This window comes from Accipiter gentilis, chromosome 10 (assembly GCF_929443795.1).
Source record: "Accipiter gentilis chromosome 10, bAccGen1.1, whole genome shotgun sequence".
Taxonomy (NCBI): Eukaryota; Metazoa; Chordata; class Aves; order Accipitriformes; family Accipitridae; genus Astur; species Astur gentilis.
The window spans coordinates 29,332,638-29,357,377 of record NC_064889.1 but is presented as its reverse complement, the minus strand read 5'-3'; the positions used below and the strand labels follow the sequence as shown (position 1 = coordinate 29,357,377).

The 24,740-nt window shown below is 43.5% G+C and overlaps 1 protein-coding gene across 1 annotated transcript; it reads right to left on the bottom strand.

Moving 5' to 3' along the window:
* Positions 1-1,998: 1,998 nt before the first annotated feature.
* CFAP52 (cilia and flagella associated protein 52) lies at positions 1,999-23,526 on the bottom strand. Its single transcript, XM_049812685.1, has 14 exons — positions 23,432-23,526; positions 20,949-21,148; positions 20,065-20,201; positions 19,294-19,422; positions 18,156-18,255; positions 17,569-17,685; positions 10,650-10,750; positions 9,515-9,685; positions 7,503-7,651; positions 6,686-6,831; positions 4,369-4,520; positions 3,650-3,752; positions 3,368-3,479; positions 1,999-2,552 (listed from the first exon to the last, which is right to left on the bottom strand). Exons 1-14 carry the CDS (start codon positions 23,487-23,489, stop codon positions 2,377-2,379), a joined length of 1,851 nt encoding a protein of 616 aa, XP_049668642.1. The 5' UTR covers positions 23,490-23,526; the 3' UTR covers positions 1,999-2,376.
* Positions 23,527-24,740: the final 1,214 nt, after the last annotated feature.

Sequence of the window (24,740 nt, the reverse complement as noted above, 5' to 3'; positions counted from 1 at the left end):
AGCTGCTGCGTAGCTGAGCACTGCTTGGAAAGTAGATGAGCTTGCCAGCGCTTGGCTCAGCCATGGGGACCCATCTTTTCCAAATGCACTAACAGACTGAAAGGTCACACAGCTGTTTGCATTCACAGCCTATGTTGGTTATTGCCTCTATTTCCTATACAGTATGTGGGGCAGTGCCCCAAATCTCCTACCCCTACAGCAGCAAGGATATGATGGCACAGCTTTGTGCATGGACACTAGGGTGGAGGGTCTAATGGAGCACAGTGTGCATGCTGTGCCATAGGGCCGGGGAGATGCTGTGTTGCTGCTGCTACAGTGTACCAACCGCCACCCTGGGCAGTGACCTACATTGGCTGGCTACGCTGCAGCAAGCGAATTCAGGCAGTGTCCACGCTTACAATTTGGGCTGGTTTCAGTAAAGTGATGCTGCTTCACACTGAAAAGAAGCATGGGCAGGACAGGACTTCGCCAAAGAATCTGCGCTCTCAGTTTTCAAATCTGTAAGGTGACAGACACAGGGCCTGAGCCTCCTGGCTGGCTGTAACAAACAGAAAGTGTGGTTTACCAGCCTGTACTCTTAGTGTGCCAACTCCTGTCCTCCACAGAGTCAGCGGGTGACGGTGGCCAGGTGAGTCAGGAAAGCCTGTCTCACTTTGCTGCCTCCGAGCCATGAAGAACCAGCTAGTGAAGGAGGAGTGTGCAGGGCATTGGTCTTTGCACCCCAGGAACAGCCACATGGCAACAGGACTTTGGCTCCCTGATGGGTACTTGGATTCCTCTCCCGCCTGTAATGACATGTTTGGTGTGATCTGATGGGAATGGAATCACTGCTGACGTGGGACTCTGCCGGACAGTTATTTGCATCTCAAAACCCCACACTTCAGAGAGCATGGGGAGCTGGTGGTGACGCGGGTTTTTGGGACTGCCTGGTTAGCTCTCACAGGCTCCACTTCTGTTTTCATTCTCCTAGCATAAGTACAAAAGTTTTGCCTGTCTGTCCCACATTCCAGCGGTTTGATCCTGCCTTCCAAACCACAGTAAGCATTGCTGCAGAGCTTGTAAAACCTGCTGGAGTGTTTATCACTGTATAGCATCAAGTCTTGACTCCAAAGAAAAAGAGGAAGGAATGACTTAATTCCTTTTCTAAAGACTCCATTAATAAGAGCAGAGATATTTCAACCAGAAGGAATATGACTTGCATAGTGTTTGATGGACAACATAGGTACACAGATACCCACCGAGCCAGTCCAAAAGGATCCACCCTTATTGTGCTATGAGCAGCAAACATTTTTAGTGACATACAAAGAATAATAAGCAATCATACCTTTAAATTCCTATCCCCCATTGCCTACCAGAACAGCTAATACTATCAATACAGGTATGACAGTATCTAGCTGACTGCCTTTAAATCATCATCTTAGTTAACTAAAACGTCTGTAAGCCTTAACATTAAGGAATGCAATATTTTGCTACCATTTTAATTTATGACAGGATTCTCACAGGCCTTCAATGCCTGCAAAAGAAATATTTACTTCACTTGCACCACTTCACAGGCTGGCTGCCTACACTGATCTTTAAACAAACAGTGTCTTGAGAGCTGCTGGTTTTGGTACTAGATATGATACCAGGTACTCATTCTCAGACTAAATACATATTTCATGCAAATTTGCAGCCCATTTGAAAAATTAGGCCAATGACCAGGAATTTAGTGTGTCTAGCTGGAAACATCCAGGCATTTTTAGAAATAACTGCACTCTCACTCTTGAAAACCAGGCCCCTGAAGAGAGTTTAAAATTGGACACCGCAAATGAAGAAGCCCCGACATCCTTGTATTCCTTTGAGAACATTGATTTAAAAGCTTGACTCAAAAGAGCTTCCCAGTTAAATGCCTGAGTTGAAGCTGAGGGCTTTTTCCTTAATCAGGACCAGACAAATTAAAATGAACACAGAAGACTGAATTTACACAACAAGTTATTCATTAAAAGAAGGGACAGAAGGGGGAAGGGAAGAGAAAGAGAGGCCACGTGGAAGCAAGAGAGAGCCCACAAAAATAGACTATGCTAGGAGACTATCAGGAAAGGTGGCAGTAACAACATGCAAGTGTTATAACAACAGCCAAGATGATTTTAAGAAGTGATGAATCCTTTCACACTAATCTAAAAGGAACAGCAGATTCCTAGCTCCCCTGAAAAAGTCAGACCTATTTATTCAGTGCTAGAAAGGATATCTGAAGGATCTGGTAAATGCATACCAGAGAGTATAAAAATAGTATCTCCTCTAATAGTACAAATGCTTTGAAACAACCTCAGCTGTAAGAGGAAAGGATCACTAGGATTGGCCGAGGAAGTAGCAGCCCAGCAGCTCCTGGGCCAGCTGTTAGTGCAAGTCTGGGTATTTCCAGAGCAGGATGGCACCATCTGCACTCACGCTCACAATGTACTTGTTCCCAGGGCAGACCTTGAGACGGGTGATGTTGCCACTGTGGCCCACTCCAACATGAGTCACTGCACCCTCATTATAGTCCCACAGTTTCACCAGATGGTCATCACCACCTGCATTGGGCACAAAGGAAGAACAAATGATTACATGGAGTTCTGCTGCTTTTTGTTCCTAGATCACAGGCAGGGGAATACTTAGGCATTCATCTGATTTAGAAAGGGTGGAGTACGTTGTCTTGGGCATTATGGCAAAAACTACTTCTTTTCAGCTGAGAGTCAGTGTCCAGTAGAGTGCTCAGGACCTGCACCAGCAGATCACAGTGAGCTATGGCCAGCAATTGGTACCAATAATATTGAGCATCTTCAAAAGGCTCTTAACCAACACTCGTTTAATGAGGTTAATCTAAAATAACTGCTGCTGACACCAAATGCGTGGTTTTTAACTAGAGCCGAGATACACAATACCATGGCTCCTCTGTACTAGTGCTACGCTCCCATAAGAGATGTCATGATGGTGGGGAACATGTGAGCCTGGGGCTGGATGGAGCCTGGAGTCATTCCCACTTGCAAACCAACGGAGACTGCCAGCCTTCTGGAGTAGGGCACTTGAACAAATCATTCAAGTGCACTGTGAACACCACTGAACTAAATGAGGAGCAGGGCAAGGTGAAACCCTGCATTCTTACCTGGGAGACATTTGAACCTTGTCTTCACCTTTAAATTACATCTTGCAAGACTGAACCACAGTATCTTCCACGTCTGAACTATACCTTTTTCTAAGTATTTTTCTTCAGTGATTAGTTTTGTTTCCCATTTAGATGACCCCTCCTTTCAGTTTTTTCATAGTTTTCTGAGATCCTTGGTTCACTGCCTTCCTTTTCCTGCTCTTAATATGACTACCTCTTTTCTAGTTTCATCTACCCACTCACCTGTGACAAAGTATGCCCCATCTGATGTGATGTCCATCCCGTTGATGGAACCCGATACAGACCCTTCCAATTCTCTGATTGCAGAGCCATCAAACACTTCCCAGTATGCAATCTAGAGAGCAGACCAGAGAGGAGAGCTCAGTTGTGTGTGAATAACACACAGATTTCAGCACCGCCCTGTAACACAACCTTCTGTGGAGGTTCAGGAGCTTTACCACATAGCAAGCCCCAGACTTTGTGTTTTGGAATTACCGCAAAAAGAATTGCTGCAGCTTTGCTTACCCTTCTGTCTGTTCCACTGGTGATTATCTGGTACTCTTCAGGATGGTAACACACACATTTGAACAACGTGTTGGCTAGAATCATTTGTTTTCTTACAAAACGCCTGCAAAACACCCCCAAAACAGGATAGAGCAATAGGGTCAAAACCCAGACTTTGACTGCCTGAACTATATCTGCCTGTGCTACACATCAGTTCTCTCTTTCTACTTGGATATTTTCCGGTGTTGGTCTGAGCTCAGGGTTTCATGAAGCCTATTAGTCATCAGTTCTGTTCCCCATCACAGCCGCCTTGTAAGACTTTTGATCTGCTGTCATATGAAATTAAATTTTTTAATCCAGAATGCTTTCGAGGTGCTATTCACTATGCAAGAATTTCCTTAACCTTACCTGCAGATCTGTAATAGCTTGACAAGAGTCATAAAGTGCTGGAAAACGGAACTAGTGGGGAACTTAGGAAATCACCTGTTCCACCCCCTCAGCCAAGCAGGATCCAATATAAGAAAACAACTTGAGGCAAGTGTTTGTCTAAACTTTTCTGAAAAGTTTCTGGCATTGGAGGTTCTACATTCCCCGACCTGATTGTTCTTTCTAGTAATTTTTACTTCTAATGCTCTTTTTCCCCTCCTCCTCACTATATGGTGTCACAAATAGGGCACAGTAACCCAACAGAGACATGACCAGCACTTTAAATGTCTTGCAATACTTATCTGTCTCCTTACACAATGTCCCAGATGATGCACGTTCCATCAAGGCTGGCTGTGACACACTCTCGGTCATCCTTCTTAATCTTAATGCAGGACACAGCAGATGTGTGCTCCTTCAGAACTTCCCCCAGTTTGTGAGTCCTCTCACCAATCTCCCAGACCCTCACCTGAAAATCAGCAACAAACATCTGTTCTTGTACCACCCAGTCCTGACTGAGCTCAGGAGGACGTCTAAGGCTTTCCTGAACTCTTCTTTTTTCTTATAACACATACAGCAACTCAAATCTCAACAGACCATCTCTATTTTCCTGTGGGTTATTCATGCAGCTGACTCATAAAACTGAACTGAGTTCTTGAAAGTGTGATACACTTGGTTCAGGAATTCCCGACCGTTAACCCCAAACCTTATTTTTGCCAGGTTCTCACTCTCCCATGCTTCAGTCTACTCATCTCTCGATCAGGAAAAAGCATCTAGTTCATTATATATTTCCAGTGGTGCTTTAAAGATCAAAGAGTGAGACTGCTGAAATGGAATATAAAAAAGCTACCTGCTATTTGTGCTATGTATAATGCCAGTAAGTAAATATAAAACAGGTCTTTAAATCTTTGATGTGAAATATGTGCCTGAAAGCACCTCTTTTCCCAGTGGTGGTAACAGCAAAAATCCTTCTGCTTTGAGGACTTGATCCTTCACACCTTGCATTTACTGTCCCACTAGTGCCAAACGTCATGATATATAATCGCTCTTACATTCCACTAAGGTCAAATCCTAGTGAAAATTTAGAAATTTAGACACTGACATCAAAAGCAGAGAGAGCTGACCTTCCACGTTTTCAAGTCTGATGCTGAGTTATCTGTGGGATCTGGATGTCCAATTCCCAGTTGCTAAATGATCAGAGCATCCAGACCCCTTAAGCAACCCTGAAAGTCACAGCTTTCAGATGATTGATTTTGACAGAACCATTAGCATTTCAGAACACCTTTTTTTTGGTGTTCCAAATGAATACTGCAAGTGCTTCCCTGCAGTTCTCATTTCTACTTAACCAACCTTTAGCTTTAGTTCTGTCTCAGCTGTTTTTTTTCAGTTCAGAGATGAACTAACCAGAGCCTGTGCCATTCTGTGTGTGATACAGAATCTAGGTTCTCTGTCTTTTGCATCCTCTACCGCTAATCATCCAAGGTACTTAACTGTTCATTTATTAGTGAAGGGTTGAAGTGGCTTATCATCTCTAATGTCTTTATGCAGTGAGACAAGGCAGTGCTGCCATTACTGCTCTACAGCAGAGCTGAGGTGCAGAATGATTCAGAAAGATGGTTCAATGATTAGGACATTAGCCTGAGATTTGGAAGACCTAAGTTCGGTTCCTCACTCTTCAAAACTTCCCTTACAATCTCCAGCAGGGCACACTGAACACTTGAGATCACAGTACACAAACAAAGCACAGAACAGTTAAATCACAGTCAGGAATCCACTCACAATTAAAAGACTAGTTCTGAGTGCTTGCCAGGATGCAGAGAGGAAGTCCAAAGCAAGGGAAGAAACTGAACATGAGCCTTCCAAGACTAATTATTTATTTTTAATATAAATAAAAGTCCTGTGTTTAAATTATTTAAACATTGGGAGAGGAGTGTCACTTTTACAGATTGCAAAGGGCCACAACTATATGAAGTGCATGGAGTAGCCAAAGTACATGGTGTTTGTTTTCTATGGCCAGAAAAAAATTGTTGAACTGCACAGGTATGATGACTACAACATATTTTCTGATTTTTATTGTTATTTGTATGGAATGTTTCCATAATTGTATTAGAAATTGAGTTATTATTAGAGTGTTTTATTAACACCATCACTTCAAACAGATAGTACCATCCCAGAAAATTTGGAAGTTACCCCATAGACACTATAGCAATATAAAGTGAACTTTGTACTATTAAATGAATTCATACAGGTCCATTTGGACAGGACTAGGACTTCCAAAGCAATGACAGAAAGAAAATCTCTGCTAGAGCACAATTAGACGGAGGCTTGCATACAATGACTAATGCAGATAAGCCAAATATAGGGGAGAGATAAATAAACAAAAAGGATTAAGAGCATATTCTGCATTAGAAAGATTTCCAAGAGTACTATGCCAGAAGAAATCGGGGCATTGTTTTACATTACGCCCTCTGAGAGCAGTAGATTTGCATTTATCAAAGGCTAATATTTTCAAATTCAGTCCTTTGCTCAAGTGAAAGCTAAGAATAGCTCACTTTCTGACTAAGCAGTTACAGACAATTTGCAGGCCCTGTGATAAGAGCCCAGAGCTGCTCCAGGTTTTTAAGCAAAAATTACCTGCCCTTCACCTCCTCCACTAATGATTCGTTTACAGTCACTTGTAGCAGCAATTGCCGTCACTTCCAAGCTATGGGCATGGTTAATGACATACATTAGCCGTCCAGTCTCTGGCATGAAGGCACGGATTTTCCCGTCATTCCAAGCTGATGGATAAAAAGAAACAGATTACCCAGGTGCACAGACTTTCCTCATATTATTGTCTCTCTTTCCTTTCCAGATGAACCCCCTTTTTTTATTAAGTTTCTTTATAAGGCCCACCCTGTTAGATCACCAGTATACATGTGAAAACCACTGTACTGTAGATGAACCCATAGAGTTATAGCCCCAAATAAACTATTGAAATTTAATTCCTTTTTGGTTCTGGCTATGGGCAAATTGGTTTGGTAACAATGGGGGGACTGCATTGCTGCTCTAGTACTGCAGTAGCTCCTGTGTAAGCAATTTGCATATGGAGATGGGTACCAAGGTTTATGTAAAAGGCGGTCTACATACATCACAGGTTAATCTGCTGCATACAACAAGGTTGATATATTAGAATTAGGTCTTTTGAATAAGACCGAACTGAGTTCTGAATTGCTGGAATTCACATCCAAAGTGAAGTCTCAAAGCCTTGCCTTCCACAGCACCAGGATGCTGGGGACTGTGAGCAAAGTTCATCGGAGCAGCTGCAAGCAAAGAGGCCTTTGGGTCAAGCAATGAACTGAATTTAAACCCATTCCCAATTTAAACCTCTCTTCATTCTAACACACTGATGTTTATTAGTTTGGCAACACTTAGAGACTGGACTCAACCATGGGTCTGGACTGATCATTACCTGAGATGATGCTTTTGCCATCCCTCATAAAATCTATGGCATGGCAGGTCATGTTGGGGATGACAATTCGTAGGAGCTCCCTGTTTTTTGGGGTGTGCCACACCCGAATATCATTTTTGGAGCAGGTAGCAAACAAGTCAGAAGTTCCCCTGGAGAATTCAGAGAGGAGAGATAATGAGGAGGGACATACAGAAAACGCTTCTTTCTTTGTCAGATCTTAAATAATTTTTCAAAACTTAGCTGTTTCTAATGTGCAACTGCAATCTTCCCAGTAGAGATCACCATGGTTAACACAAAAGCCTTTTTCGTAGGATCACCTTTCTTACATAAAATTCCCCTGGTTTGGTTTCTATTCAAAGATTCATTTTAAGAAACAGTTAAAGTGAAAGTAAAAAAATTCTTTCTACTTCAGGTGAAGTTGTGACATTTATTTCCCATATTCAATCTCTAAAGAATTTCACGTGTTGTATATAATAGACACAAAAGTGAGTGTAGAGGTGCTGACTGCCCAGATTTAACATCAGGGACTAACAGCAGCCTCATATTGTAAAGATGTCATTTTTTATCTTGCTTACTGGATGATTCCTATTCAACACCATTGAAGGCAATAGAAACGATGGCAAAAGCCTGTTCGTAATATACTTGTTATATACACGTTTGAATAAAAAAGACCTGCAGCATTTCAAAAGCTATAGGACTCAATGCTTTGAAATAAGCTCTAAACCATACATCCTAGGGATATGATAGAAAGTGAAATCTAGAAAGGTACCACAAGCTTTTGTTCAACTTCACCATCAATGCCTGTAAAGATGAACCAGAACAGAGAAAACTGGCACAACAAAAATGTGGTCCCTTTCAAGCCCAGCTTGCGTGGGTGCTTTATAAAGCAGGATAACAGCAATTCAAGTATTCTGAAATAAGCCAGAACAGGGAAATTATGCCTGTATTTCCCAATCAGTGATATGCTCTGTTCAAGAGCATTTGACAGATAAAAAGTTTAAACATATATGCAAGGATGTAGTCGTGTAGTCCTTACAATCATCACTAAATCCACCTCATCCAGCTACCTCTGTGACACAGATGTGCCAGTCACCTATATTAGCATCAGATTACCCTAAAGTTCCAAATGATTTATTCATTAAATTAGAAGGATGCGGATTTTTCAGGCTGCTGACAAGCAGGGAGGAGGGCATCTTGCATTGAGCACTTTGCTGTAGCTTGGTAAGATTTGATCCTTTATGCCATGTCAAGAAGCAATGCAATAATAACATGACAAAAAAAACCCACTTTCATTGGGATCAAAATCCCATTCTCTATTTGGAGAGGAAACAACCAATCCATTGTGGGGTTTTTTTAAATAAAGTGTCATGATCCTACTATACAAGAAGAGGGAATGTTTGCTGTCTGTTCACAAGACAAAAGCAGACAGAAAACAGACCAGTATACTCAGTATCTCTCATCACAAGCCTAGAATTTAATATAACATGCCATACTGTCAAACATGAAATTATAATTGAGGCTGAGAGACCCCAAAAGCCTCTTTGAACAGCTCTGTTAGTCAGGTTCCAGCTGATGTTACAGGCAGCACACCTCTACAAGCTCTAGCTGCAACAGGTTACACAAAAGCAGACTTTCAGGATTCACACTGCTGGCAGACTAAGTGGCCTGAGTCTCATAGCACCAACCTTAGGAGAAAAGGGGGAGGTTACCATCGCTGCTGTGACCCAAATATAAAGAATTCTAGGTTTTTTATTTAGAATTCTTTCTGTAGATTGATTATTTTTCCAATTCTCAAACTGAACTGCTGCCTTCTGCTTTCAAGCAGCCGCTCACCATTACCCTTGCTTTTCACTGGTAGGTGACAGCATTTCCTGTATAAATCGTCCCATAAGGATGTTAACAGGCTTTGGGTTCCTGTTGGTTAAAAGGTGTTTACATAGGTATCCTGACCTTACTGGTAGCTTATTCAAACTTCTTCACCAGCCAAAAGGATCCCAGCCGGTTATACTCACAAAGGAAAGACGATGTCATGGACAGCTTCCTTATGACAGGCAGTGATCAGCTCCTCTTTAAATGCAGTGTAGTTAATTCGATAAATCTGGCACTCATTTGTCCCTACAAAGATCTGGTGACCCTGACCTCTACATGTCAGCGAAGTGACAGCACCTTGAACTTGAATTTTCCTGTTAAGAGAAGGCAGAGGTTTGGCCTGACATTGACCTCGAGGTACTTATTTTCCAACTTCCTTTTTCCCCTGACTTTATAGAATCTTGACTTTCCCTGCTTCTCCCAAAAGCTCCATGCCAGGCTGTGATATCAATATGCAAGAACGTGGTCAGGACTAACATTTCATTCCCAGTCCCATGTTAATACTTCATATGATCTTGCCTGTCCCGCCTGCTACTCTGCCAGGGCTTGCAAAGGTACTGCTTTGGAGACTTTGTTTTCTGGACCAGGGCCCAAGGTAACAGTATCTTTGTTGATATTCTTGCTCAAGTGCACTTAGATATCCCATATTCAATAATATTTCCAGACAGTTTAGATCTTCTGGCAATAGTTTCAATTGTACAAAGCTAAGCTTGCAGAACTGTATGCTTAAGTTGGCTATTCAAACAATGCAAAATGAGTATGTGCAAGCCCAATTTTCAAATCACATACTGGGAAATGACGCCTGCAGCTTTCTATTTTGTATGCAGGAAAAAGCTTTGCATGTACTCCAGCCACTTCCAGACATGTGCCTGTAAAATTAGTGGAGCCCTCTTTTGCAATCCCATGTCCTCCAACAACCCTTTTTTAGATGGCAAATACTGCTCCTTCTCAGCTGGTGTAAATAAGCATAATTTTACTGACTTCAACAGACCTGTCTCACTTTGCATCAATTTAGAATCTGACTCCTAATGCCTAAAAGGAAACAATGGTCACTTAAAATGAACAATGAGTAGGGCAATTCACTTCTGTGCAAACACATGCAGTAATTTTCAGTCTGCTTCAACTTCATTATGCTGGAACCATACTATTTTGTCTGCAGGATTGAAAAACAGATTTATTTGGATTACGCCTTTACGTAGAAATGATTGGTTCTTATACTGTGACCCTTTGGGGGAACCGTCACCTCCACCCTCCTGATTCTCCCATCTATAAACTCACTTCATTACTTTGTAGTTTGAGCCTTTACAGAGAGCTACAATCCCTCCTCCGGTGCCGACTATTAAATCTCCTGTCTTCAGCAAAAGCAAAGCTGTGACTCCCTAGGAGAAAACAGGATTAAAACACAATTGGATGGAAGCAGAGTCTATTGCTGAAGCCATGCTGAATAGCACAACAGTCTCTATCATGCTCCTGATGGCGGTGCTTATGTCACCCAAATATGACTTTATCAGTATTCTTTGACTGACCTAGGCTAAAGAGTGACTCTCTAGAGGGAGAAGGGAGAAAAGAGTTATTAATTACAGGTGTATATGAACTACTCCAGTATGAGTCTTTAAAGAGCAAGTAAATAGCACCATCATGAATCCTTCAGAGCAGCTGGGACCGTGCATGAGCCTACATATCCTTACCTCATTCCAGCAAGCAATACGCACATTTTGTATTAGTGCCTCCACTTTTCCTTCCACTGGTTCTTCATCTATCAGACATTAAAACAACAGAGCATAAAGCTCAGCCTAAGCGTCCTTTCCTATAGCTGCTTTTAGGACAGATCCTCTGTGTCCCAGGCCTCTCTCCCTGTCTGAAAGATGCAATCCCATCTCCCACCTATTAGAAATAAAAGACATTTGTCATAGAAGAGCTTCGAAAATTAGTCAGCCCATCATCAACATGGGTTTCTGCTATTTACTAAGATGAGTAGATCAACAGGAGGTCAACCATTAGGAAAAAAATATGCTTTTCAGGGGATAAAGCACCAGACTACAGTAAAAAAAACTGTAATTTTTTACACACCCAAACAAAACCAGCAAACAAACAAAAACAGTCCTTAGTGAAGCCACAAAATTTCGAGTGTAAGAAAAGTTGGTCTCTGCTTCGGTTCTGCTACCCGTGAAGTAATATTACTCTTCTGTACACGAGACAACAGATTAATTCTTGAAAATCTGAGAGACCCCCAAAATAGGCTGCAAGAAGGGTGAAACTACTTCTGTGGGGTTAAATCCTGATATTCTTACTTAGAAAAATATCCCTACTAGCTTGGGGAACATACGCATGGCTGAAATGGAAAGGGGAAAAAAAAGGAAATAAAGGAGCTTTATGCCATCAAAACTTGGATTGAAAACTAAGCTCTGTCACAAAGGAAGCATGTACAAGAGGCACAGGCCAGCTGGTAGCAGCTCCAGGCTCCCTGTGACTTGTAAGGAGTCTGTTGAGCTTGACATTTGAAGTTGCAGTATAGACTCCAGCAACATTTGCCACTACCTAGGTTAATAAGCAGTATTGCCAACTGTTGTGATAGTATGTTCACAGTATTATGAATTTTTTTCTCTAAGCCTGAGCTCGTAGAGCCATTATGTGAAAACAACAATTTCTGTTTGGTAAAGTTTTTTCTTGGAAAAAGAAAACACCTCTAGCATTTAGTGTTGTGAAAGCATGAAGAAGTGAATTCTCAAAGAATAATAACCAAGAGGCAAATCAGAGTAATTCTGAGTTATTCTTTAGGAAGATATCACTGTCATGTGCTTGGTTTGTGATTTTTGAACAAATACAGGTGTCAGCACTTTATGATAAAGTCTGACATATAAGCAGCACCACCCAGCATTCCTGTTCTTTTCAAGCATTAATCTGGCCTAACCCCAGGAAATTTTCAGGACTAAACACTTTCAGAGTGTTTAAAAGAATGAAAGCCAGAAAGGGCTGATTTTCTGTGTGGAAAGGACTGAAGGTCTAAGGAAGATAAGAGAGGAAGTGAAGAAAAAAGAGAAAATAAAAATGGACATTTGAGCTATTTAGACCCGGAAAGGATGTTGCAAAATTGACAGACAAGGTCTGGTGAATTTGGAAAAATTACTTCTGTTCAGTTATCCAATGAAATAGAAGCAACTGATTGTTTTTAAAGTCTTGCTTATACTTTTTGAAGAAAAAAAATAAATCACCATATACGTAACTGGTCATTCCAAGCAGCCTTATACCCACCTATGCATCAGTTTAAGGACTATTTAACTTCAGGATCAAATAAATGTGGATTGCAAAAAAAAAATTGAAAAAAAATTTCCTGATTTGTAATTTAATTGCACTGGATTTCTTCATTAGTCTGTCTCCACCTGTAGCATATCCACAATCTCCTGTAATATCAGGAGTGATCACCATGAAAAACACAACCTCCAGAGAGGATTTTATGCCATACTATCACAACACTACCAGGCAGGAAGCCAGGTTTCATGCAAATGTTCTTAGCAAAAGCATGAGAACAAAGGCTTTCATTTTAATTAGAAATATGATCCATAAGCAGAACTCTTTCTGAACAATGTTTTAAAAAATTTCCTATGAGCTGTTGGCAGCATTTTGCGAGTCCTCTGTTATCACAGGCCCATCAACTGTCTTTTGATCTACTGTTTTGCAGTTTTTCCTGTAAAAGACTTCCACCTCAAATGCCCTTTGGGTTTAGCATTATGGCAGGTGGCAGCATTAGAAATCAAACCTATGACTACGTAGTTTATCTGATTACAGCTCCCTGCTACTTACTAATAAATTAGAGTTTTTGCAGCACTGCCAAGACTGCTTTGATTTTTCCAAGGTATTCTCTTCAGTTCTTCAATTTGAGAGGGAAGCGGGTATTATTAAGAGAGAAAAAACCCCAACCTTAAAGTGGCTAGGATTCATTGCTAGGCTCTCAAAATCATCAGAGTTTGATTTCAACCTTGACTTGGTAATTGTCTTTTTTCTTGTCCAGTCTGTTCTCTGAATCACCACAAGTAAACAGATAGCTTTATAAATTGCACTTGTTATTCATGGAATCCAGCAGTTCACGTTAATGATGCGATGAATACTCTATTTTATATACTGCCAGACCTCTCGTAGATGAAATGCAGAGTCTAATGTAGGAGGTTAAAAATATCACCATTCATTATTTACTTCTTACAAAAAGAAACCACTGCTTTGAAGTATGATTATAAATAAAAATGCCAGCAAAAATCCCACCTGCCCATTCCCTTCCCTGCAGGGATACTTGCTCTTTGTCCCGTTCTCATCTCTTGCAAAGTTCTTGAGTGCCCTATGAACCCTTCCAGTGCACCTCCTTTAAATATTACTCTTTTTTTGCAATGCAAATCACTCCAACTATTTATGAAAATGCATTTGCAATCGTACATCCCACTTTGCATCTGAACGGGTGCCTTATAGCTCCTCAAGCTTGCAACGAGAATAAAAATTAATTTTGCTGTTTATTCCAGTATTTATAGACATTACAGAAATGCACTTAAACTTAATTCCATGTAGATAGAAAACAAGATGCTTCATCATACCAGTGAGCTATTCTGCCACTCCTCTTCAAAACAGAAATAGAGAAATCTTCAGATCATGTCTACATAATAAACACAATCTTATATGTCTAAAGGCAAAGTTCCTTTAAGGTTGACCAAACTTATTTTCAATAAACATCTTCTCCTCACCCAAGAAGTGTCTAAACTCTTTTTTTAAAGATACGCTCATCGTGGGGTGGCTGTGGATTCCAGGTTGAGAGTTTCATGGTATGCCACTGTCTCATAATTCCCCAGTGTGACTGGTAAACAAGGTTTTCAGACATACAGGATAATGTTCGTTCACAAATATGCATCTCTTCAGTAGAATTACAATGCAGTGATGAAAACAGTGCTGTGGAGAGGGAGCCTGGGACAGTTCCACCACTGGAGGCTGTATGGCCAACCTCCCTGCCAGGGAGCAGGGAAATAACTGGTTAGGAAAGGCAAGGCATGTCCCAAAAGCTATGCTCTGCAGTAGTCATGCCTACCTTGAAATAGCATGGCTCACTTCTGAAACAAGCTATGTCTAGAGAGGTGAGAATTTTTGTTACAAGTACTGATACATGGTAAATCTTCAAGAAAGAGACAAAAGATGTCCTGTGAAATACACACAGGTCTGCTGGGGGGGGGGGGGGGGGGCAGGAAATAAAAATTAACACTTCTCCTTGGGTTGCCAATATGATGTACTAAAATGTGTAGAAACAAGGATGCAAATACTTTTGTTTTGATAAATGCTATGGTTTTGACTTGAAAAAACATGTGCAAAATACCTCTTCGGGCATTGAAGACTATGATACAGTTGGAAATTTCTGTCATAAAACATTAGATCCTATGTGTGTTCAGCAAGGACTTGTTGACAGTCTAGTGACAAGGTATTATTTGTATGCAGATATGTGGGTGGGTGGAAAGGGAATCACAGTACGGAGCTAGGAAAGGAGAAATGGAAAGTATGAAAGTGGATCTGACAGTAGCTGGAGATAAAAATGTACGAGTACCTTCTCACTGACTGCAACAATACAGGTTCGCCCTGATAAATTTCCCATTTTGGGCATTTGGAAACTGATTGGTAAGAATGAGGGAAGAGAGCAGGGAGGGAGTAAGCAAGAGGAGAAGGGGTAATAGGGTTGAGCACGTGTCTGATTGAAAAGCCTGTCTCTGAACAGAAATGTCCATTTTAAGCAACAGGGTAAAGGAGGAGACTGGAAGGACTGCTTGTTATTTCCACCCAATGTGAATGTCTCCTTTTCTTTCCCTTCTCCCAACACGACCAGTGGTATATCTTACGTAGCTGCCATTACATAACACTAATAAAACAAAGTTTAAGTCAGATTAATGCCTACCAGCTCAGGTCTCATCCACAAGGCTAGCAGGCAGCTGTGACAAGATCCACTTCTGGATCTTCTCCCTAACATCTTGTCAGTCTCTTGCATAGCCAAAGGTCCTGTTTTTCTTCAGCTTTTCATTATCAGAAGCAATGTCAGCTGAAGCTCGTGATGCTCCAAAGGTCTCTGCCACAAACTGCAGTTCCTATGGATTTACCTTATAATAAAACCCCTCACAGTATGGATTGGACTGTGGTCTGGCTTTGAGCCTCTGCTTTTCTCTAAGAGGCCCTAGGCCCTCTTTCAACCTCCAAATTGCATGGCATCCTGCTAATAACCCTATTTGATTGCTTCTTTATCAATGGTCTCAGAAGTATATTTTTTGTGAAGTTCTGTTTCAAATGCATTTGGTACCTTTCCCTCACCCCTGAAGGCAAGGAGTTCAGGACCTTGTGTGGCTTCAACCAGGTACTCTAGGCAAGGTACACGTACTGCTAGATGTAGAAGGACTCAAAAGCATGCAAGCATTTAAAAGAGGAGGTGATATTCAATCATCAAGACCTTGGCATAAGAAACACCAGAGATCAGCCAGGACATGGGTCCTGTGTGGATGCAAAACCCTGCAGGATGACTGCTAGAAGACTGACTTAACAGCGTACAGTACAGGCATACCCACAAGAGATCTAATGCATATTCAGCAAAGTTACGATTTCTATCAGGGAAACAAAATACATACAAGTCTTGTCACTTAATACATGCACAGAATTAAGTTACTTACATTCCTACAATGCAAGTGGGAAAAACAAGTAATAACTTCTCCAACCTTCTGGAATAGATAAACATCGAAATATATTTCAAAGAACCCAGAAGCTCCAAGTTATCCCAGAGATGCAGGCATGCATTTGTAACGGAAGAAACTACAGTTTGAATGGGCACATATGTGGTTTGTACGTACATTTGTTGGTACAAGCAAAGTTCAGGAGGTTTGGAGAAACAAGTCCACAGTAGCTTTTTCTTTGGGGTTTACTGCTGAATTTTTCTTACAGTTCTTGTTAGTCTCATGTTTACTCTCAAACAAGATTTGCTTCTTTCTAGGACAGCTTCCCCATGGCATCCCTAACGGTAAGTACTTCTGGTACTTACATCTGCATTGCATCCCTTGCTGCTCACTTATTTTCATGATTGCTAACAGAATCACAAAATACATTCAACCTTATGCAAGAAAGTTTTTCAGGGAACTGTTTGAATTCCTTAGGTATTATGCCCTCCGCTGGGTATAACCTGAGAAGCTACAAGAAGTCTTTTATAGCAACAAATAAAGAGAAGTCAAGAGCAAGTGTACTAGCTGGTGCTGATTGTTTATCATTACAGCTCCCTGCATGCAGAATTGTTGTACAATGAAAGGCCAAAAGCTCCTTATTCAGGAGATACTCCTGTCTCAGGATCCTCATACTAAGACCCATGAGTCACAATTATAGACAAAAAAAGCTAAGTTAAAAGAAATTTGGTGTTATGAATTCAAGCACTCAGAAATTAAAAAGCAATAGAATCAATGTGTCCTGTGCAACCTTGTTTTGTCCTAATTGTGCATATGCATTATAATAAACTCTTTAAATATATTATCTATACTACCTTTTTCAGTAAGACCTCTGCCTCATCAGTGGCAGAGTCAGAACTTCAAAAAGACAACCTCCTGAAGGGAAGGGGGAGGAATGGTACATGGAACAAGCACAAAAAACTAGGGGGTTGAGGGTTTCTTAAGAGCAATTGCAGTGTTTTGAAATTTTTCCAAAGTACTCTTCCTGTGGCAAACAGTGGTCTTGGAAAATTTCAGACCAGACAATTTAACAATTCTGTAAGATCCGAACATAGAACCTTATAGCAGTAGGTGCAGGAAAGCCTCTTAAATAAGCACTTCTACCAGTCTTCCTAGGAATGTCCTCTGCCTCACTGCAGCTACTATCTCCCTAAAAACTCCCAACTCACGAACTACTCATTTTTATGCTTATTTTTCACTTTTTATGACTTTATCCAGATTTAGTTTAAGAGAGGCTCTGTGGGATGACACGTGAGATTCAGGTAAAACCCAAATTCTGAGCCAAATGAAGCTGAAGAAAGCCAAGCTAACAGTCTTAGACTTCAGGATCAAGACTGAGATGCTCACAAAGAACTAATAGCAGAGAAAAAGGGTTAGTCTGTGAATCAACTTTATAATGATTCTCCTGGAGGTTGCCCTACTTTCAGTTACTGAGAGAGAGAAGGGTAAGGAAAAATTCAAGTCACAGAGCTGCTACTCACTGAGCTAAATTTCTCCTTCTGGGGCCCATAGTCAGTCATCAGCTTGTTGTTTGTATTCACTTTCAGAATATCACCACTTGATGTGCCAACGTAAAAATAATTATCATCATCTGCCATCTATAGGAAAGCACACAAAAAAAGAGATCACGGTCCAGATAGCGAGATACTTGTCCCATGCCCAGCACAGGGCTGCATAAATAGCTTTATTTCAGTGTATTGCCAAGATTTAATCTGAGGGGATACAGTCAATGTTTTCATCCTGTCACACTGCAAAGATCCATAACACTGCTGAACACAAGACATTTTCTAACCAAATCTAGATAATATTTTGAAGCAAAAGTGGGATTCTCTGGGTGCTAGAGCCTCTGACTAAAACACATGCTGCTTCTCTTCAGAAGCATTCAAAACGCTCTTTCCCAGGGTAAAGAAACTGTGGAAGACCATCTGCCATGAGCCAACACTTAGTAACTTCACTGCCATCATGCAGTTGTAATTGGCATTTCTAGCATTACTATAAAAGTTCATCATTTTTCTCTAGTCTGTAGAGAGTTTCTTAGTTTAGCCAAATAATTTTAGCTGAAACTTACCTTACCACACGTGATCACTCTTCTCAGTTGCCCTGTCTGGCATTCTGTTGGGCAGATTTTCCTATTTGCTAGATCCAGTTCCCATACTCGAATGGTCCCACTATAAGAACGCATATAGTGGGATTAAATCTATGTATGCAGAAACATCCAAGTTTTTTCACTACTAGAAGAATTAAAAAGCGTTTACAAGGCTACATTGTTCTGAAATTTTAATAAGGAGGAAAAGAACAGTATCAGAGAAGCCAGAAGTAAGTGTCTGTCTGTTCCGCTGTCTTCTACAGTAACTTTTTCCAGGTAAATCAACAATCTTAAAGGTTCAGCAAAACCATACAAGGATTATGGAGGAGTACATAACAACCTTGACACTTCATTTCCCAAAGAGACATGCAGTGTGGCAATCTTAGTTCTTAGAATGGGAAATGAACAGTATGGGACACTTTCAGCTATTTTCTAGCACAATTTAATTGACAAAATAGGAGCCAATATAAAATCTTTCCACACAGTTGCCCTTACATTTAACAAAGTGTTGAAATTGCAAAGACATAATAAGCACTCATAAGTCCAACTGCAGCCAAGAGCATCCAAAGCTTTCCCTGATTTAAAGGGAGGTGCAGGTCCTCAACAAGTTTAAATGTCAGGCTACGTATATGGGGGCTGTCTCAAATCCATGCAAAATGTGACTTTTTGTACCAACTTTTGTTACAAGCCAGTGACCAATTGTACATCACATCTGGTGAGGATAGGAGGTGATCCAACAACCTGCAAGATATCATTGTTTCTACATTAATTAACCATTGTTCAGAGCCACTCATTGACTGCTTTTCTCATGTAAACACTGACAACTAAATATTTTAAACACTGCATGGGGAATACTGAGTACAAAATTCTGCTATCAGGAACAGAAGTGATGCATGCAGGTCCCTGTGTGCTGCTTTGAAAACATATTTTTATATGTAGAACAAGCAGCAATGCCTTAAAGGGACAAGCTGATGGATATTAGTGGGTCCATTCAGAGCAAAAGAAAAAACACAAGCACACAGTTGCTTAAGTTTCCTTGTATTTAAGTAAAGACTCTTTGTAAAAGGAAATAGGTCCATGGGTTCTTTCCCTCATTTCTTTCATCTAAATAAAGCCTTACTTTCCAGCGGTAACAAATATCTCGTCTCTGCAGCTGGAGCACACCACGATGGTCGCACTCCCTGCGCGGCATGCTGAGGCAGGGCTCCCGCAGACAGCCTCTCTTTTACCAACTTGCCACACAACCACGCTGCAGGAGAAGGAGGGGCTTTAAATAGCTTCACTTTTTGACATTAATTACAAACAAATTACTTAAAAACAAAAACAAGACAAACCTATTTTCCTGTAGTCTGTTCCCACCTGGATACACAATAAAAGTCACTTTGTAAAGATTTTACCCAAGAAAAGCTTTATCACAAATGTGTGGAACTGCAGTTTACGTACCTTGCTTCTAAAGCAAAAGCATGTGTATTTGTCAGATTCCTTCTGCTGAGCAAGACTCTAATCACATCTTAGGCCACTCGTAAAATCTGATTTAAAATAACTTTTTATTCCACTCTTAGTTGTCTCTCTGTTAAAGCAAGCCCTCAATGAAATTTACACTTTTTCAGGGCAGTGCATTAAGCCAGCTAACTGTGCAGGCTCTGTAAGGTTTCTGGGCGATGACGCCAGCTTAAGAATTAGCTGCTCCCTTCATCTTTCCCCATACCCTGTGCTCTGCCCACGGTACCCACCTGGCTTCCCATCAGACAGAGCTGGATCATTGAGGAGAGACACCAACAGGGGAAAGAGTCAGACTGACAGAAGAGGGAGGAGCGAGTACTGCCTAAGAGCAGTCTTTGATGCCCTACAACTTGTCGGAAATGGTGTGACAAGAAGCGGAAATTATTACCTGCCATCATCCTGGCCTCCCAGTGACATGAGATAAAGGTTGTTTGGAGAAAACGCTAGTCCTTCAATTCTACCCTTATGAAGTGACAGCCGAGCAAGTAACTCCTTCGTCTGGAAATCCCACAGAATGATGTCTGCCTGAGGTGCCAAGGAGAAGGGGTCAAAGCCAGAGCATTAGATATAACACACAGGATTAGGTATGAAAACTTTCTCTGGCAGGAAAGGTATTAGAAGCAGCCAAGCCCAAGGTTAGCTTCTATCCAGCCCAGGGCTCCACTGACACAAAAACACTTCGGATCAGGTGCTGTAAGAAGCATTATTCCAGCTTTCTGGTTGAGTAGCTTTACTTCATTTCAGAACCAAAATTTACCCTGAGACACTGGGTATTTGACATAGATCTTAAAATAATGAAAACACTAATACTTGATTCCTTCCAGGTGTCTTAGGGTCTTTTTAAATAGGCAAAAATTAAACCATAAAGAACTTTAGAGGTCTAAAAAGGCAGGTAGGTACCTGTCAAGGGCTTTTGAAAACCCTAAGCAGCTCTGAAAATCAGATACCACTTTAAATACAACACCATTTATTAATTAATGTTTAATGAGATTTAGGCTGCCATATGCACACAACACTTTGGATAAAAGGGAATGGAATTAAGAGACCTCTCAATCTGGTTATCCTGATCCTAGGGGGAAGGCTTAAGACTTTACAAAAACATGAAGGCACATCCAGCAGTGGACTAGCCATGATTTCCCATTCTCTGCAACACCCTCCTACTGTAGGCATTCCAACAAAAGAAAAAATAAACAAAAGGTGTTCCCTCTGCTGGCAAGCCAACTCAAATTTCTTTGGTCAATATTATACAGTTAGAAATAGAACATTATCCACCTTGAAGCCCATGAAAGTGACTTGTCCAGAAGCAATGTACATCCCATTCCTGGACACGACGATGCAGGAGACATTATTGGTGTGACCATGCAAGAAAGTCTGTTTCTTACTGTCCAGCTCTTGAATAACCACAGTACATCCCAGAGGATAGAGAATGTGCTCCTTATCAGGGTGGCAGATCAAGCCACAGGGTATATGTCCTGCAAGAGAAAGGAGTGAAAGATCTGCTGGCTGCTAACAGTTCCGGTGGCTGCAGGTAAATTCTCTTACTCTGCCTGAAGCATGCAGTCCCAAGAGCAGGCTGACCTCTCCCCAACACCTCTGCACTGGTGGCCTTGCTTATTGCCCTCCCTAAGGGGAAATCGCTTGTTCCCCAAAGTTTATCTCACAAGGAGGGCAAAACCAAGATCCTTCCAGTTCCCTCCAAAGCCATTCAGCAGAACCCAGCAAGATCATGGAGCAGATCCTCCTGGAAACTATGCTAGGGCACATGGGAAATAAGGAGGTGATTGGTGACAGCCAACATCGCTTCACTAAGGGCAAATCATGCCTGACAAATTTGGTGGCCTTCTACGATGGGGTTACAGCATTGGTGGATAAGGGAAGAGCAGCTGACATCATCTACCTGGACTTGTGCAAAGCATCTGACGCTGTCCCACACAACATCCTTGTCTCTAAGTTGGAGAGACATGCATTTGACAGATGGACCCCTCGGTGGATAGGGAATGGGCTGGATGGTCGCACTCAAAGAGCTGCAGTCAACAGCTCGATGTCCAAGTGGAGAGCAGTGATGAGTGGCGTTCCTCAGGGATCATCGGTCTTGGGACCGGCACTGTTTAACATCTTTGTCGGCAACATGGACAGCGGGATCGAGCGCACCCTCAGCAAGTTTGCCAACAACACCAGGCTGTGTGGTGCCGCTGACACGCGGGAGGGAAGGGATGCCATCCAGAGGGACCTTGACAGGCTTGAGAGGTGGGCCTGCACAAACCTCAGGAAGGTCAACAAGGCCAAGTGCAAGGTCCTGCACATGGGTCGGGGCAATCCCAAGCATAAATACAGGCTGGGCTATGAGTGGATTGAGAGCAGCCCTGAGGAGAACGACCTAGGGGTGTTGGTTGATGAGAAGCTCAGCATGACCCGCTAGTGTGTGCTCACAGCCCAGAAAGCCAACCGTATCCCGGGCTACATCAAAAGAAGCGTGACCAGCAGGTCGAGGGAGGGGATTCTCCCCCTCTACTCTGCTCTCATGAGACCCCACCTGCAGTACTGCATCCAGCTCTGGGCCCCCAACGTAAGAAGGACATGGACCTGTTGGAGCAAGTCCAGAGGAAGACCATGAAGATGATCAGCGGGCTGGAGCACCTCTCCTATGAAGACAGGCTGAGAGAGTTCGGGTTCTTCAGCCTGGAGAAGAGAAGGCTCTGGAGAGACCTTATAGCAGCCTTCCAGTACCTAAAGGGGGCCTACAAGAAAGCTGGAGAGGAACTTTTTACAATGGCATGTAGTGACAGGACAAGGCGTAATGGCTTTAAACTGAAAGAGGGTAGATTTAGATTAGATGTAAGGAAGAAGTTCTTCACTGTGAGGGTGGTGAGGCACTGGAACAGGTTGCCCAGAGAAGTTGTGGCTGCCCCATCCCTGGCAGCGTTCAAGGCCAGGTTGGACGGGACTTTGAGCAACCTGGTGTAGTGGAAGGTGTCCCTGCCCATGGCAGGGGGGTTGGAACCAGATGATCTCTAAGGTCCCTTCCAACCCAAACCATTCTGTGATTCTGTAACAACCCCGTGTAAAACTCCAGGATCACCTTTACACGTTTTGGACCGTGCTGTGCTTCCTACGGCTATGAGGAGATGTAACTGGCCTAGAGGTCTGAGCCCTTCGGCACAGAGGGTTCTCCAGGAGCACCTGCTGATTTATGGAGGGCAGATCACCAGTCCATGTTGCCATGTCCTGCCTCAAAATAGCAGCAAAGCCACAAATTTCCCAAGATGGCGGTTGGCTGGAGAGGCCCCAGTGCCTAGCCCCAGTCCCCGGGTCACAGGAGTGTTTATGACAGTACTTTGCGCAACCTGAGCTGGTTTTATTTTGAAATGAAACTCATTCTCATTACAAAAAAAAACCCCAACCAACCTACTGTTCTGTCAAACTCTTCCTGCTCTTCACTTTGCACCTGTCTCTCAGGATGGCGGGCACGGGGAGCACGAGGAGGCGGCGAGGGGGGCAGGAGGGACCGCGCTCACCCGCTGCTCCCGGCCCACCCCACAGCACCCACCACAGCCCCAGCCGAGACCCACGGCTGCCCCACGGCTGCCCCCCATGGCGTCCGCCTCCCCTCAACCTGTCCGCTGGCAACCCGTGCCCCACGGCTGCCCCCACAGTGCCCCCGTACCCCACTCCCGCCCCCCCGCCGTGCCCCATACCCCTCCCCGCCGCCCCTGTGGTGCCCCAGGCCCCCTCAGCTGCCCCCCGCCCCGCCCTACCGTTGAAGCCGATGGCCGCCCGCAGCTCCAGCTCGCCCACTGCCGCCCCCGCCGCCATCGCCCCCGCGCTGGGGACGCGGCGCCATGGCAACCGCGCCTGCGCGCCGGGGCCTGCCGCGCGCCCCGGCCGGCAGGGGGCGGTGTCGGGCGGCGGCGGTGTCGGTCCCTGCCGCCCTCAGGCGGTTCCGCGGGCCGGGCCTGGGCCGCCCCGCCACTGGGAACGGCGCGGCCGGAGCGGGAAGGTCCCGGACTGAGGAATCCGGCCTTGTCCTGTCCTCAGGGGTGTGTGGCACGGGCCGGCAGCCCCGCTCCTTCTAGAGAAGAAGGGGCGGGCGGGCGGGCTCGGCTGCCGCGGGGCTGCGGGGCAGAGGCGCTCGGTCGCCGCCCGCCTAGGGCTGCCGGTGAGGGGGGTGAGGCCGGGCCGGAGCGGCAGCCGTCGCTGGGGCTGCCCTTCACCCCTGTCCCGGCCGCCCCGTTTGGCCTGGGCCGCCGAGAGCCGTCGGAGAGCAGCGGTTTGGTCTCCGCTGACCCCGCTGCAGTCAACGGCAAGATGAAAGGTCTCTTTATATGCCGTTACACGTCCCCTCAGCCTCCCGGCCCCTCTGCTTCCCTGGCGCAGTTTCAGGGGTTATTTTTATTCTCCAAGAGTTTTGAACTTTATTCAGTAATGGAATAAAGCGTAAGAAGAAAAAGGACTGCAGCGTCCCTTTCAGAAATGGCAGAGGCGCTCATCAGATTACAGGCAGTGGATGCAATAAGCGCACTGACATCCATTGTGATTTACGGCTGTAATCGGTGGGGAGCGTAGGTACACAGCGCGTACAGCCTCAGAGTGATTCGCAGGCTCTGCCACCGCATCAGAGACATCCATGGCCTGCACGATACAACCTCAGCCCCTGGTATTTTAATACATTAGACGGGCCCTGCTTGCCTCTTACAAGGAAATACTCTGAAGACTGCTGAGAGGAGGTCAGGCCAGGTTGCCAACGAAGGGCTTTGCATTGCCAGGCAGGCTGTGCATCCTGTGCATCTCGGTGGAGAGGCAAAAGAGCCTTTTGGGAAGGGAGAGGGACTCCCTTGGGAAACTTTCAGCTGGTTAGAAAGTCCAGTACGTGATCACGGAAAAGAAAGAAATACTGAGGACAGCCTAGCAGAGCTTTTTGATTGAAGGGAAAGGGTGACTGGGCGGTGTTCTTTCATTTGAGCTCTGTGGGCGAAGGCCAGGAACAAGGGTGCGGATGGCTGTGTCTCACCTCCTCACCTTACCTGCATACCCTTTGAAGGCTACAAGCAATTAATTCCTAGGTCT